Source organism: Orcinus orca, chromosome 20 (assembly GCF_937001465.1).
Source record: "Orcinus orca chromosome 20, mOrcOrc1.1, whole genome shotgun sequence".
Taxonomy (NCBI): Eukaryota; Metazoa; Chordata; class Mammalia; order Artiodactyla; family Delphinidae; genus Orcinus; species Orcinus orca.
In genome coordinates this window covers 27,693,844-27,707,186 of record NC_064578.1, presented here as the reverse complement: position 1 = coordinate 27,707,186, position 13,343 = coordinate 27,693,844, and the positions used below count along the sequence as shown (strand labels likewise).

At 52.6% G+C, this 13,343-nt stretch overlaps 1 protein-coding gene across 4 annotated transcripts in view; it reads left to right on the top strand.

Annotated features, from left to right (window-relative positions):
- CPNE2 (copine 2) overlaps positions 1–7,991 on the top strand; it is a 52,512-nt gene extending 44,521 nt beyond the window's left edge. For 2 of the 4 annotated variants that reach the window (XM_049703797.1, XM_033418991.2), the window contains 2 exons: positions 5,810–6,046; positions 7,401–7,991. In XM_049703797.1, coding sequence (XP_049559754.1) covers positions 5,810–6,046; positions 7,401–7,508 — 345 coding nt within the window. In that variant the 3' untranslated portion in view covers positions 7,509–7,991. Of the gene's footprint in view, positions 1–4,842; positions 6,047–7,400 lie in introns of those variants that run through there. The other 2 variants (XR_007474437.1, XM_049703798.1) reach the window with 2 other exon arrangements.
- Positions 7,992–13,343: the final 5,352 nt, after the last annotated feature.

Sequence of the window (13,343 nt, the reverse complement as noted above, 5' to 3'; positions counted from 1 at the left end):
GATGGAGGCAAAGATAAAAGAAGGGGAGGTTATGAGAAAGAGAGGAGGACACCAGGGCCAGCCTGGGGAGGGCAGGACAGCAGTATGTGTGGTCTGTCTGGGAGGCGGCAGAGGGTCTGTGGGAAAGGGGGTCCTGGGGTCAGCCTGCCAGGGTTTGAATCCAGCCCCTGCCCATCCCTCACTGGGTGACCTGGGTAAACTTACCCTCTCTGAGCCTTGTTTGTACCATAGGAATACTAATAGGACCTACCTTAAGGAGGTGGTGTTAGGATTAAATGTGATAACACAACAGCTGGCACCCAAAGAGACCTGAGGATGAGGAAGGACAGGTGGCAGAGCATTCTGGGAAGCGCCCCCCAGGCAGAGGGGATGGCAGATGCTAGTGATGGAGGTCAGTGCACGATGTCAGACTGAAGATGGTCCTGGTCGTTTCTGCTTCAGGGAGTGTGACTTGCTCTAGTCCTGGTCTTGGTGATGGCAGCTGAGGGCCTGAGACAAGTCCCTTCCTGCCCTGAGCCTATTTCCTTTATGAACTGGGACAAGTGGGGAGGACCTGGGAGTGGTGTTTTTAAATTCCTGGGGTGCTGGGCTAGAGCTGGATGGAGGGGGCAGAGTGAGGGGTAGCCCCTCAGCTTGCACACCCTTTGGATGCCTAAGCCAGCCAGGCCATTGTCCCGCCCAGACTTATCTGCCTGAACCAGCTTTCAGAGGGAGGGAAGAAAGGCCTGCATTCTTGTTTAAGGGAAAAAAAAGGGGCGGAGCAGGAATGAAGGCCAGTGTTCCTCTCAGGCTCTTTCACCTGCCAGGCAGGGGCAGGACTGGGCAGGAGATGAGGTCCTGGGGAGAAGGGGCCTGTGTCTGCTGGATCCTAGGGGAGGGGCTTGGGCCCTGGGGACCACCAGGAAGGTGTCTTTGCATTCTGGGGAACAGCTGCTGAGGGCCCTCTAGAGGGAAGAACTGGGCCCTTTCTGTGAACAAGTCCTAATCCTCACAGTACCCCAGCCGCTTTCGTCATGACCAGGTCCTCCCAACCTGAGGAGGCAGCCTTCCCTGGCTCCCTCACACCGGGGAAGCGCTGTTACCCACCCCAGCTGTGTGACTTTCGGCCAGCATCTCTGGGCTGCAGGAGGCGAGCCAGGGGTCTCTACTAGCCTCTCCTACTCTGATGTCCAAGAAGATACAGATAATTCTCTACCTCCTGCCTTTACTCCGTCCATCTCACCGTGCACTGAAGGTGGGGATGCCTCAAGGTTTGGAGGCCCATCGACCTGGTTCAGACCCCAGCTCCCGCACTTCCTGACTGTGTGACCCAGAGCAGGTTGCTTATTAAGCTCTCTGAACTTCAGTTTTCTCACCTGTACAATGAGGATGATGGAACAGTACCTGCCTAATAGAAGCATTGCAAGGATTCAACCAGCTCGGCATCCAAATTGCTCAGCACAGCGCCTGGCACACAATAGCACCTAATAAACGTGAGCGGATGAATCTTCTTAGGACACCTCTTGGGCCGGCATTTGGTGATGCTGAGCCCATGTAGGCCTAAGGCAAAAGGAAATAATTTGTGCATTACCTGATGCTTTCATACAGCTGCTTGTGTGGCTTCATCCTCCCTGTCCACCACACACGAGCATGCATGCACACCCACGCACAGGAAATCAAGAGCAGATGGTGGAAGCATCTCTCTAGGCAGGCCTGTGTTCTCCCATTCATTCACGCAGCTCATCTCTACCGCGTATGTTTCTCTGCGGCACTGGGGAGACCATGATGCGCAAGCCAGAGCCTCTGCCCTTCCAGGACCTGTGGTCTTGTGGGGAGCCAGGCCAGGAACAGCAGCTGTGATGCCAGCCAATTAAAACTGTGATGACAGAATTATAGGATTATGAAGGTGGCATCTAACCCGACAGAGGGCTCAGGGCAGGCTTCCTGGAAAAGTGATGTCCAAGCTGAGACTTGGAGGATGCTTAAGAGTTAGTCTCATAAAGGATGTGTATGTGTGTGCGTGTGCATGTGTGGAGTGTCCCGGGCAGAGCGAACAGCATAGGCAAAGGCTTGGAGGCATGGTGTGTGGTGTAACTAAGGGAAGGAGTGTGATGTAAGAGTGGTGGGTGGGGGTGGATGAGGTTGAGAAGGTAGGCCAGCTCCCACAAATGCCTTTGAAGCCAGTAAGGAATCTGGATTTTCTCTTAAGGGCAGTGGGGAGTCACTGAAAGGTATTAAGAGGTTGGGTGGTACCAGGGGACTCCTAGTGTGGGGCCTCATCCTTCCCTCTGCTCTGACCCATGTGACTTGGGCCTTCCCATCCATGGCCCATTGATAGTTGGCTACGTAGGCACCTGGTGCCATAGTGGAGGGGGAACTGGGAAGCAGCCAGCACCCTGGAAATTTCCCTCCACTCCCCAAGGCCCTCAGCAGCCAACTTCTCAGAAATAAGCTAGGGATGAGTGCAGCTTCCCCGGACTCTGCCTGGAACTGTTGTGGTCAAGTCAGTTTCTTATAAATCAAATCACATGTTAAATGCATTAGGGGAAGTGGCTATTTACAGCCCTAGAAGCCTGAAGAACCTCTTGGGTAAATGCTAGAGATACTCTGTCCTTGAAATGTGTTGGAAGTTTGGGGTTTGGGTTCGACCTGGCAGCAGTTGGCTGTGTTTATGGAGCCCGCACAGGGTGCCAGGCCCCTGAGATGCAGAGGTGTGAGGGGAGGGGCTGCCCTGAGGAGCTCTAAGGGCATGGGGGGAGAGGAGTATCCAGAGAAGCCTGCCCCAAGGGGTAATCGCTGGCAGCGAAAGCAGAGCTCAGGGCTTGGGGGAGCCCTCACATCCACTCGGGATGGAGGAGTAGACGCTCAGAGAGGTCTTGGAGCTGTGGCTGGGGAGGGTACGCCAGGCAGAAGAAAGTAAACCAGGAAAGGCATGGAGGTGGGAAAGCTTGGGGTAGGGTAGACCAGGACTATGCATGGGGACAGCAGAGGCTCTTCCCACCTCCTCCTGCCTGATTCCACCCTTTTCTCCCCTTCCACAGCCCCCCCCCCCCACCGCCACCTCCCCTCTGTCTTGGGGATGGGATCATGGACCCCTAGGGTTGCAGTAGACCTTAGAGGCTACTGGACAACCTCATTTTTGCCTGGGATGGGCATGAAGCCTAGGACTTGTCAGTGGCACTTCGCTTCTCCCTGCCAGGCCCCACTATTGGAGAGACAGCTACTGGCCACTGCTGCCATTGTGGAAAGAGCCCTAACTTTGGAGTTAAGGCTTGGGCTTGAATCTCAGCTGTGCCATTCCTGGCTGTGAGTCCTTAAGCAAGTCACTGAACCTCTCTCAGCCTAAGCCTGTCTCCCCAACCTCCAAAAGGAGAATCCCAGCATGAGGATGACACGGAGCATGTGTAGTCACCACCACCGTGACTCACCTTTTCAGTTGGTGCCTACTGTTCTGCAGGAACCCAGGCCGTGGGGAAGAAGGCTCCAAGGCTGTGAGGGAGGCCTCGGCCTGCGTGCTCCAAGTCTCCTAATGTAGACACGTGGCTGGTGGAAAGGGAGAGCCAAGAGGGCCATGTGGGGAGGAGGGTGGGAGACAGCCATCGGAGCTGGAGGGGGCTTGGAGACCAGTCCCACCCCGAGTGGTGAGGCCTGTCACCCAAGGCCAAGTATTCTTTTCTGTCCTCATTGCTAGGCCTCTCAATGCCTTCTTCCCTCCTGCCAGCCTAGGTGCCCCAGAAATACTGCCATGGACTATTTTTGGTGGGATGGAAGTGGGGTTAGAGGGCCACTTAAGGAAGGGGTGCTGGCTAGAATGATGGTGGGCTATGAGGGGACAAGGGTCTGGATGAGCTTATGAGGTGCCCCTCAACCCCAGGAATGGGGACTGGCAGCAGCAGCCCTCCACTACAGGAATTCGGGCTGCCATCTCCATAGCAACAGGTATCCATCCCCAGCCAAGCTTTCGGCCTCTTAAAGGTACTGTTCAGGAGGAGTTGGACTACTGCTGTCGAGGGTTGGGGGTTAGGATGGTGGCATTCGTACCTCCACATGGTTCATTCCTTTCAGGTTGTGCTTGGGGGATAGGCAGGAGAGCTAGGCATCCTCGATGGCTGAACATGTGGTCTCTGTATGTTTCCCAGGGAGCAAATGGCTTTGCTGGGTGAGAAGGTGGCCAAATGATGACTTGGGGGCTAGCTTGGTTCTGCCCTTTTTAGCTCCATGACCTTGACTAGTCTGGGTCCCCGTTTCCTCTCCTGAGAATCAGAAGGGTCAGAAGAGAAGGCAGAAGCCCCAAACAGAGAACATTAGGGCCACAAGGGCTTTTCTGTTCATCTTATGTATGGGGAAAACTGAGTTCCCCAAAAGGGGCCAGAGGATGCTAAGCACAGAGCCGAGTTGAAAATGAGGTCTTAGGCAGCTAGGAATGCTGGGGCTTCCAGTGAGATCATCCAGTGAGATTTCCTGAACTTCATTCACTCACTCCCCACCTCCAGTCTATGATATGGCCACCTGTCACCTACACTAATTATTCATATTTTTTTCATGTAAATAATTTTATAAAGAAACTATAACCCACTCTAAGGGAAAAGTTACTTACCACTTGCCATAGAGAGTAACAGTAAAAATAAATACACCAGGCTGCAGAGTGGTGTCAAAGTCTACCTAGAGACTGCTGTCCCTGGAGCTCTGAGCTTCCTGCCTTTTCTCTCTTTTTTTAATAAGGAAGGTTAGCAAGAGGGACACATAAGCACCAAACTGAGACTGCCTCCTGGGTGCAGTTTGTAGAATTCAAAGACCACTGCAAAACCAATACCCTGGGCTTCCCTGGTGGCGTAGTGTTTGAGAATCTGCCTGCTAATGCAGGGGACACGGGTTCGAGCCCTGGTCCGGGAAGACCCCACATGCCATGGAGCAGCTGGGCCCGTGAGCCACAATTACTGAACTTGCGCATCTGGAGCCTGTGCTCTGCAACAAGAGAGGCCGCGACAGTGAGAGGCCCGCGCACCGCGATGAAGAGTGGCCCCCGCTCGCTGCAACTAGAGAAAGCTCTCGCACAGAAACGAAGACCCAACACAGCAAAAATAAATAAGTAAATAAACTCCTAGCCCCAACATCTTCTTTAAAAAAAAAAAAAAAACCAATACCCTTTCCACTGTGACTGATGCTGTGTCTGGGGTGTGCCTCCAGGTCTGCTTGTTGCCAGCAGAGTCCCACAATCCCAGAAGCACTGACCTAGATGATCTGCTTAGCTCCTGCAAGGGGTCTCTGAGGCCGGCTGTGGTAATGGGGAACGAGCAGCATCACAGGTGTTCACGTGAAGGTGGAGCAGAGAAGGGGAGGCTGCTCCCAGAGTCCACAAGCCAGAATGCATATTCCTCACCAGCCGTGGGCCTCACTCTGCCACAGATGCAGCTGTCGATTACCGAGCCAGCGTGGTCTCTCTGAGAGGTGCAGGAATTCCCACTTTGCAGACGAAGGAACTGAGGCACGGCGAGTTGAGTCAGTTGCCCAGAGTCCCACTGTGTAGCCACTGTCAGAGCCAGGCCTGGAGTCTGGGGCTCTCAAACCCCCAAGCTGGGGAGTCTGACATTACACAGGGCAGGAGGAAGAGAGCAGTTTGTGCTTCCAGCTGTGACGGAGGAGAGGCCTACAGGGCCCAAGCACTGAAAGGTGGCTGCCTAGGGAGGTGGCTAGGGTTCAGCAACAGCTCGGGGAGACGAGCCACCTTCCTCCCAGGGGTCAGAGGGTTTGGGGAGATTGGGAAAGGACGGAGGGGAAGGGTGGCCAGGGGCCGAGGGCTGTGCTGAGCGCCTGTTGACCCCCTCCACAGCAATACTTCATCCTCCTTATCATCACGGACGGTGTCATCAGCGACATGGAGGAGACGCGGCACGCCGTGGTGCAGGCCTCCAAGCTGCCCATGTCCATCATCATCGTGGGCGTGGGTAACGCCGACTTCGCTGCCATGGAGTTCCTGGACGGGGACAACCGCACGCTGCGCTCCCACACAGGGGAGGAGGCAGCTCGCGATATCGTGCAGTTCGTGCCCTTTCGAGAATTCCGCAACGTGAGTGTGGGCCCGGGCTGGGGAGGAGGCGGTTACAGGACCCCAGCAACCATAGTTAATAATCCAGAATGAAGGCGCTGGGATTGTCTGCCCAATCCTAGGCTCCTCTACCCTCAGCTCTGTTGACTACGTACCTCCTGAGAGCCTACTACCCGCCTGGCACCATGCAAGGCCCTGCCCCCAGGTGAGGCCATATGACAGTTGCATGAGCACTTGCTTCAGCAAGCTGACAGAACTCAAGGGAGTAGTGCCCAGTCCAGACTGGGGCTCCAGGACAGGGGTTCCCGGAGGACCTGCCCTCTAAACCTGAATCAGAAGTCGGCGTCATCCATGCGGGGGAAAGCACTCCAGTAGAAAGAGATGAGAGTAAGGCCCAGAGGCGTGAGGGGCTTTCCAGGAAATCAAACCTCGCCAGCCGCCTCTCTTCAGGTGGAAAACAGGGCCCATCTTAGGATGGCCTCCTCTCCCTGAGGGCCGCTCTAGGAGGAACTGGTGGCCTCCCTTGCTCCTGGAGGTGGCTCTGGTCCTATCTGCAGGTGACCCAGGTCTGCTTACAAGGAGGCTGGCATTAGCTCCCTGGTTGCTGTCCTTGCAGCTGGGCCCGCAGGCAGCCCCAGAGGGATCAGTCTGTCAGATGCCAGCCTGGCGCCTAGCTTTCATTTGACCAGAGGCACACTGTATAGCCTCGGGCAAGTCCGTGACCTTTCCTCCTGGCCTCGGCTGCCTCAGCTGTAAGCCTCAGGGTGCTGTGGCTCAGGTCCTGGGAGCCAGTCCCAGCAAGAACTGGCCACTCCGATTTGTAACCACTGGTGCTCACATCTCTGCCCAGTACCCTCTGGGTTTGCCGGAGCTAGTTCAGTTCCTTCCTCTCGAACGTGAGCTTCCTGAGGACAAATGCTGGGTGTTGGCCACCCAGGCACTGCATGGACACTGAACGAGCTCCTGGTGTGCCCAGCCTGTGACTGGGTGCCGAGCAGTGAATCAGATAGTCACAACCCCTTAATACCAGCCAAGAAGGTGCTCAGGAAATGTTTGCCGGATGAGTAGGCCGTGCAGCTCACCTCCACCATCTCTTTCCCCCAAAAGCCTCCCATAGACAGATTCATCCTGAAACGTTACTCCTAGGCACCTCGAGTGCTCAGGTAAGAGCTGCACTTAATGTGAAGGAGAGCACTGCTAAGGGTGGGATTTCAGGCCTGGGCTGGGCTGAGGAACGCTAGTTTTAGACAGCTCTGGTCCTCTGCTCTGGTTTTGTCCTCCAGGGACACCTTCTATACCAGCTCCCTGGGCATGGTGCCCCTCACCACTTCATCCAGTGATCCTTTCTCTCTCCTCTCTCCACCCTACCCTGCAGGCGGCAAAAGAGACCTTGGCGAAAGCTGTGCTGGCAGAGCTGCCCCAACAAGTTGTTCAGTATTTCAAGCATAAAAACCTGCCCCCCACCAACTCGGAGCCTGCCTGAGTGCCAGCCCCCACCCAGCAGCAGCATGCCGGCTGGGCCTCCCACCCTCCCCAGGAACATGCACGCTCACCCTGCTTCCTTGTGGGTGGCCTTTTTTTTTTTTCTTTTAAACTGATCCACATTTTTATTTTCTACAACTGGACCTCCACACCCCCAACTTCCTGCAGCCCAGCTGGGCTTCCTTTATTGGAGTCGATTGATGATACTTCCAGGCCAAACCGGCTTCCTCTCCTCCTCTCCCCACCCTTGCCACTCTTAAGTATTGAATGTACTTTGTATAATTTTAGTGGAATTGTTATTAAAGAGAATAAAATTTTTACAATCATAACTGGCTTTTTCCAAGTAACTAGCTGCAGACTCAAAGGAATGTGTCCCCCTGGTGCATGCTGTGTGGTAGCCTGCACCTAATTCCTACTCTGTTTTTTAATACTGTGATCGTGTTCTACTTGTTATACTCAGGGTAATAAAGAAGTTTCAGATGTCCCTGTGTCAGCTCCTTCCTCAGCTGGGACCTGATGGGCTCACTGATCTGGGAAAGGAAACATGAAAACCCCTTCCCCCCAGCAAGCCTGTGAAATTGGTATAATCACTTCTACTTGGGGACATGCATTCCACACAAACAGTAATGCAGCTGTTAAACTGGCACAGAATTTGGCACATCATACTTGCTCAATAAATATCTGTGGGGCAATGAAATGCACGGTCCCTCCCCAGCCTTCTAGGCCCCAGCAGAGCCCATGCTGGCCCAGCCAACAGCACACGGTGCCCCACCCTTCTTCCTCGTGGTCCACGCTGTCTTATGTACCCCACTCCACCACAGCAGTGGCAGTCGCTGCCACCCATGTGCTCCTCCTGCAGGTCTCTCAGGCACTGGAGTACACCCTGTGGTCTGCAGCATGTGAAAGCCTCTTTGGCTTTAGGATGCTAAACAGGGCTGCTTCTGTCCCTGCTGCAGCAGCCGTTGGTTTCTATCACACACCCCACCCTGGGCTTGGGCCCAACCTCACGAAACCAGCTAGGTGACGCATCTCTGAAACCCCAGCCGTCTGGCCTGTTCCCTTCTCTCCTCCAAAGAACACATCTTTCTCTTTTGTCTACTTCCTCCTTAGAGCTCCAGTCAGCCCCTTTGCCACAGGCTCATGTGCAACCAACAACTCACATTCATATTAATAAGCACATTACAGGCATAATCTTGAACCTTTCCACCAGCCCCTGCCTGTGACCATTTCAGAGATGAGGAAACAAGCAGAGAGGCTAACTGAATCTATTAGAGGCAGAGCCAGAACTCAGCTCCATGTCTGGCCAACTCCACAGAGCCCACACTTGTTCCACTGCACTGAATGTCTTCCCGTGACTATGGGGGAGTCTTCTGCTCAACCTGCTGCTGACTTTGTCCTTCCCCTCCAATGAAACTGGGCAGTCAGACATCTCGACCTACTCTCCCAGGTCAGCAATTCTTACCAGTGGTCTGCTAGACCTGGCTGGTGCGCCAGGGAAGTTCCTAGCTCCAGGTGCCTGGTAAGCTCAGGAGTCGGTGTTTATCTGGTGGGAGCAAGCGAGGGACATCTGTATCCTAGGCTTCCAATCCTCTTCTGATTCCGTGGCCACCAAAAGCCAGCTGAAATATCCTCGAGGGACACCTTCACTTCTCCTGAGAGGGCTGCAGGACTGCAGGGAGCCGTGATTTCCTCAGGGACCTTTGGGAAATCACAGCACAGAAGCCCAGAGGCCAGCTTGGCACTGTGGGTAGAAACCCAGGACCAGCGCGTCTGCCTCCTCTGGTTCACACCCAGCCCTTGCTCAGGATAGCTGCAAGACTGCATGATGGTTGAAATAACACGTGACTGCTTCCTTTACCCTCCCGTTTCGTAGCTGAAGTGTCTAGCTGGATGTCAGATCCAGGGAAGTTTGTATCCAACTCAGCCTGGGGGAATCTGTCAAGTTCTGATCGACCAGAGGCCTCTATAGTGGAACAGCCTTCTCCTCCCAGCCCCACATCCCCTCCTTAGCCCCTCAGGGGATGGGTGTATTGGGGCGACACCTGATGCAGACCTCTCCCTTACACCCCCCCATGGGAATAATTTACCAGATTGGTGAAGCTATGGAGACTGACATCTACTGGGCCGGGTTAAGGTAGACTCCCTGCCTTGCAGCAGGGCCCATCATAAATGCTCCAACTCCTATGGACCACCTACCTCAGTGTGGTGCCGGCAGCCCCCACTTCACAGCTGCATGAGGGAGCAGACCCAGCCATCTTTCTTCCCCCTTCTCTGCCTGAGGTTGGGTGGATCAGTCAAACAAGCCTTCTACTCCCAGCTGGTTTGAGTTCACCAGGGAAAGGAATGTCCTGAACTCCTGACCAGGCAAACCACCACTTAAAAAACAAACCAAGATAAGTTAAATCCTGGGGATGTAATGTGCAGCATGGTGACTACAGTTAATAATAGCAGATTGTGTATTTGAAAGTTGCTGAGTAGATCTCAAAAATTTTCATAAGAAAAATGTTTTGGTAACTATGTGTGGTGATGGATCATTTCACCATATATACAATTATTTAATAATTACGTTGTCACCTGAGACTAACGTTGTATGTCGACTGTATTTCAATAAAAACAAACCAAGCCTTGGCGCTGCTATTTGGTTCTTGCACATGGACAGTGGGATGAAAAGTGAACTCGGAAATCTGACTAAAAGGCTCCTTTACCCGTGAATCACCTCCACTGAGGCGTGGGCACCGGCATTTGTTTTAAAGTTTCATTGAAACCACAGAAAACCCGACTTAGAAATAAAGGCTCAAATTAAAATTCTGGTTCTGATACTTACCTGTGTGACCTTGGGCAAGTCAGTGAATCACTGTGAATTTCGGTTTCCTCTATAAAATGTAGAGAAGGGCTGTTTCACAGGACTTTTTTTCAGGATGAAAGACACTACAGTCTGCAAACATCTCAAACAGTGCCTGGCTCGTCCATAGTGGGCCCTCAGTAAATGCTCACCGATAAACAAACCGACATAAGGGATAATGATGTGCATGACCATGTCTGAAACAGTGAGGTAGATGCCCAGCTGATGGCTAAAGCTCACAGTGCAGGTTGTCTCTGGGTTGTGCTGCCCACGGCTCTGTGAAACTGATGCTGGGCCACCTTCTGCCTATTAGTGCTATGACGCTCCCTCTTTCCCTAAACCATTGCTCCAGCAGGTAAGGGAGCAAAATATCAGCCCTTGCCAGCATCACTAAGGCATAAATGGGCAACTGGCTTCTTGTGTTCAACACTATGAAAGTGTTGCCAAGATCTAGCCTCCCACCAAGCAGAACTTGCATTCCATACTGTTACGTGTAAGTGGGCTGGGCACGCCAAGAAATCAAGAAAGATCCAAGTCCAAGTGATGGTGCACTGCCGCTGAGCTCTCTCTCCTTTTTGTTTTTCTGGAGGGGCTTAAGACGACAGCTGAGCTACATACCCACGGTTAGGACACCCGAGCCAAGGAACTGGGTGTGCCTGAGCAATTAACATTTAGCTAAGAGGGAAGCACACAGCAGAAGCTGGTGGTTGGAGCTCTGATGACCAGATCCAACCCGTCATCATGTCAGTGTTCTACCTGCAACTGAGAAATGCCAGTAGGATGGATAAACCTGCCATAAACACCACAGAAGCTCTAGATGATCTACCCAGAAATGGGGGAGGCTGAGGGTAACAGTACTAATGAGGATGGTTACCATTTTCTGAGCATCAGATACCACATCAAGTAGCTCTTATAGATCCTCTTTCACCCTCACTAGGAAGTTGGTGTCCTGATTCCTATCTACTGAGGAGGAAACAGAGGCCTGGAGAGGTTAAGGACTTTGCCCAAGTGATCCAGCTAGTAAATGTCTGGCTCCAAGCTCATAGCCACTGTGGTGTAGCCACAGAAGGGGGAACCGAGTTGAGATTCCTGAGAGGTAGCCAGAAGGGAAGAACCCACGAGATAGAAAGAAATGAGGACCCAAGAGACTAGCCTAAACCACTCCTAGTTAGGGGCTTTCAGTCTAGAATGCTCCTGAAAAAGTCTAGAATGCCTTCCCAACTCCGTGTTTGAGAAGCCAGCTTTCTCTCCTCCTGGGTCTGGGCCCAGGGAAGGCAGACATAAACAGGTCACCAGCCAGCTCTGTGGGTCCAGTCACATTGCCCTCCCTGCTTTTTATAGATGGAAAAACAGATGCTGTGGATTTCATGCTCCCTTCCTCCCCACCCAGGTGGGTGACAGGGCCAAAGGTAGATGCTAGCAGGAAGTGCTTGAGAGAGAGGCCGTGGTATGACACAAGCTAGATAATCCAGATAGAGCTGGCAATAGGATTCCTCAGAGACAAGCTTTCTCCCTCACATGGTTCAAAGTTGTAAGAAGACTACCACTCAGGACAACGCAAGCAGGTTTTAAGAAACCACCCCAAACCTTGTTTTTATCCCTTATTACCTAGTTATAAAATCCCAATTATCTATTAAGGCAGGAGAGCTGCATCTTGTGATTTAAAGCAGTGTTTCCTTCCATCCCAGGTTTTCCTATTCTTCTTTGGGTTTGAAACACACAGTCTACACTAGATGTTTTCCAAGGTGACTTCTTCTACTGGGAGACCAGACTTCCTCCACTGGGAGACCTGCTTTGCTGTTCATGGTTTCTACAGAACCTGTGCCTCAGCTCTAGGGCTCTCTGCTAACAGGTACGGTGAAAGATGAAATGATCACTGGTGATTCTCAACTTTTTCTGAGATACCAAGAGCAGAAATCTCAGTCTGATGAGTCTCAACCTCCTTGACACAATCTAGCTGTTACAGTAGATGGGGACGGAGGTGGGAGCACAAGATCCCGTATAAGAAAAGCAAGATCTTATTCTCTGACAGGTTTATTAGCTTTCAAATTAATATAGGTTTTTAATCCCTGCAACCCTTTGTCAACTTCTCCCAACATCGACAGAGGCAATGAGGTATAGTAATGGCCTCTTAAAAGTCAAACCAGCGACTTCCCTGGCGGTCCAGTTGTTAAGACTCTGCGCTCCCACTGCAGGGGGCATGAGTTCGATCCCTGGGGTCAGGGAACTAAGATCCCGCATGCTGTATGGTGCGGCCAAAAGAAACCCAAAAGTCAAACCACATAAAGATGGTGACTTTGGTTCCTCGGTCTGCCTCCTGAAATGATCTGACGTTGCTCTGGGTACGGGCTGTAATAGCAACAGCACAATTGCAGAACAACGAAGCAGAGGAGCAGAAGGTGCCTACACAGTTTTACCTCAACGTCTTGTTTGTAAGGATGGAGCTGATGTGCCTGTACTGACAGTCAGGAACAATTAGCACAGAGTAGCTCTGAAAAGGAAAAAGAATTCACAAGCCATCGGTTATGGGTGAAGGGAAGTCACCATCTGCCAGCGGGCACCAGAGTGTCACTGCTTTGGGAGGGAAAAGGAGTGGGTTTGGAGGAGATCCAGGGGCCTCTGTGCCCACGTTAAAACTGAGTAGCTTCTCTGCCTGCCAGCATCACAGTGTCAACACATTCTGTGTGTGTCTCTCCGTCTCACACCCAAGGAAGTAGAAACAATTGACGTAGGAACCCAGCGGAAGAAAGAACCGTACAGGCTCACTCTTCTGAAGCAGGGGAGCCTACAGCTTTTTGTTGTTGTTAAAAGCTCATGGCCTACCTCTGTCCTCAGGGCCTCCACACCTTGTCTCCCCCTGCCCTTCCCTGCCTCCCTTTAGGGGATGGAGGTGGAGCAGCATGTCTGGGTCTTGGCTGCTCTGTATGGGAAGGGAAGAGCAGGAAGGGCAGCAGGTCAAAGCAGAGGAAAGGACAAGCGTAGCACCTTTAGTCT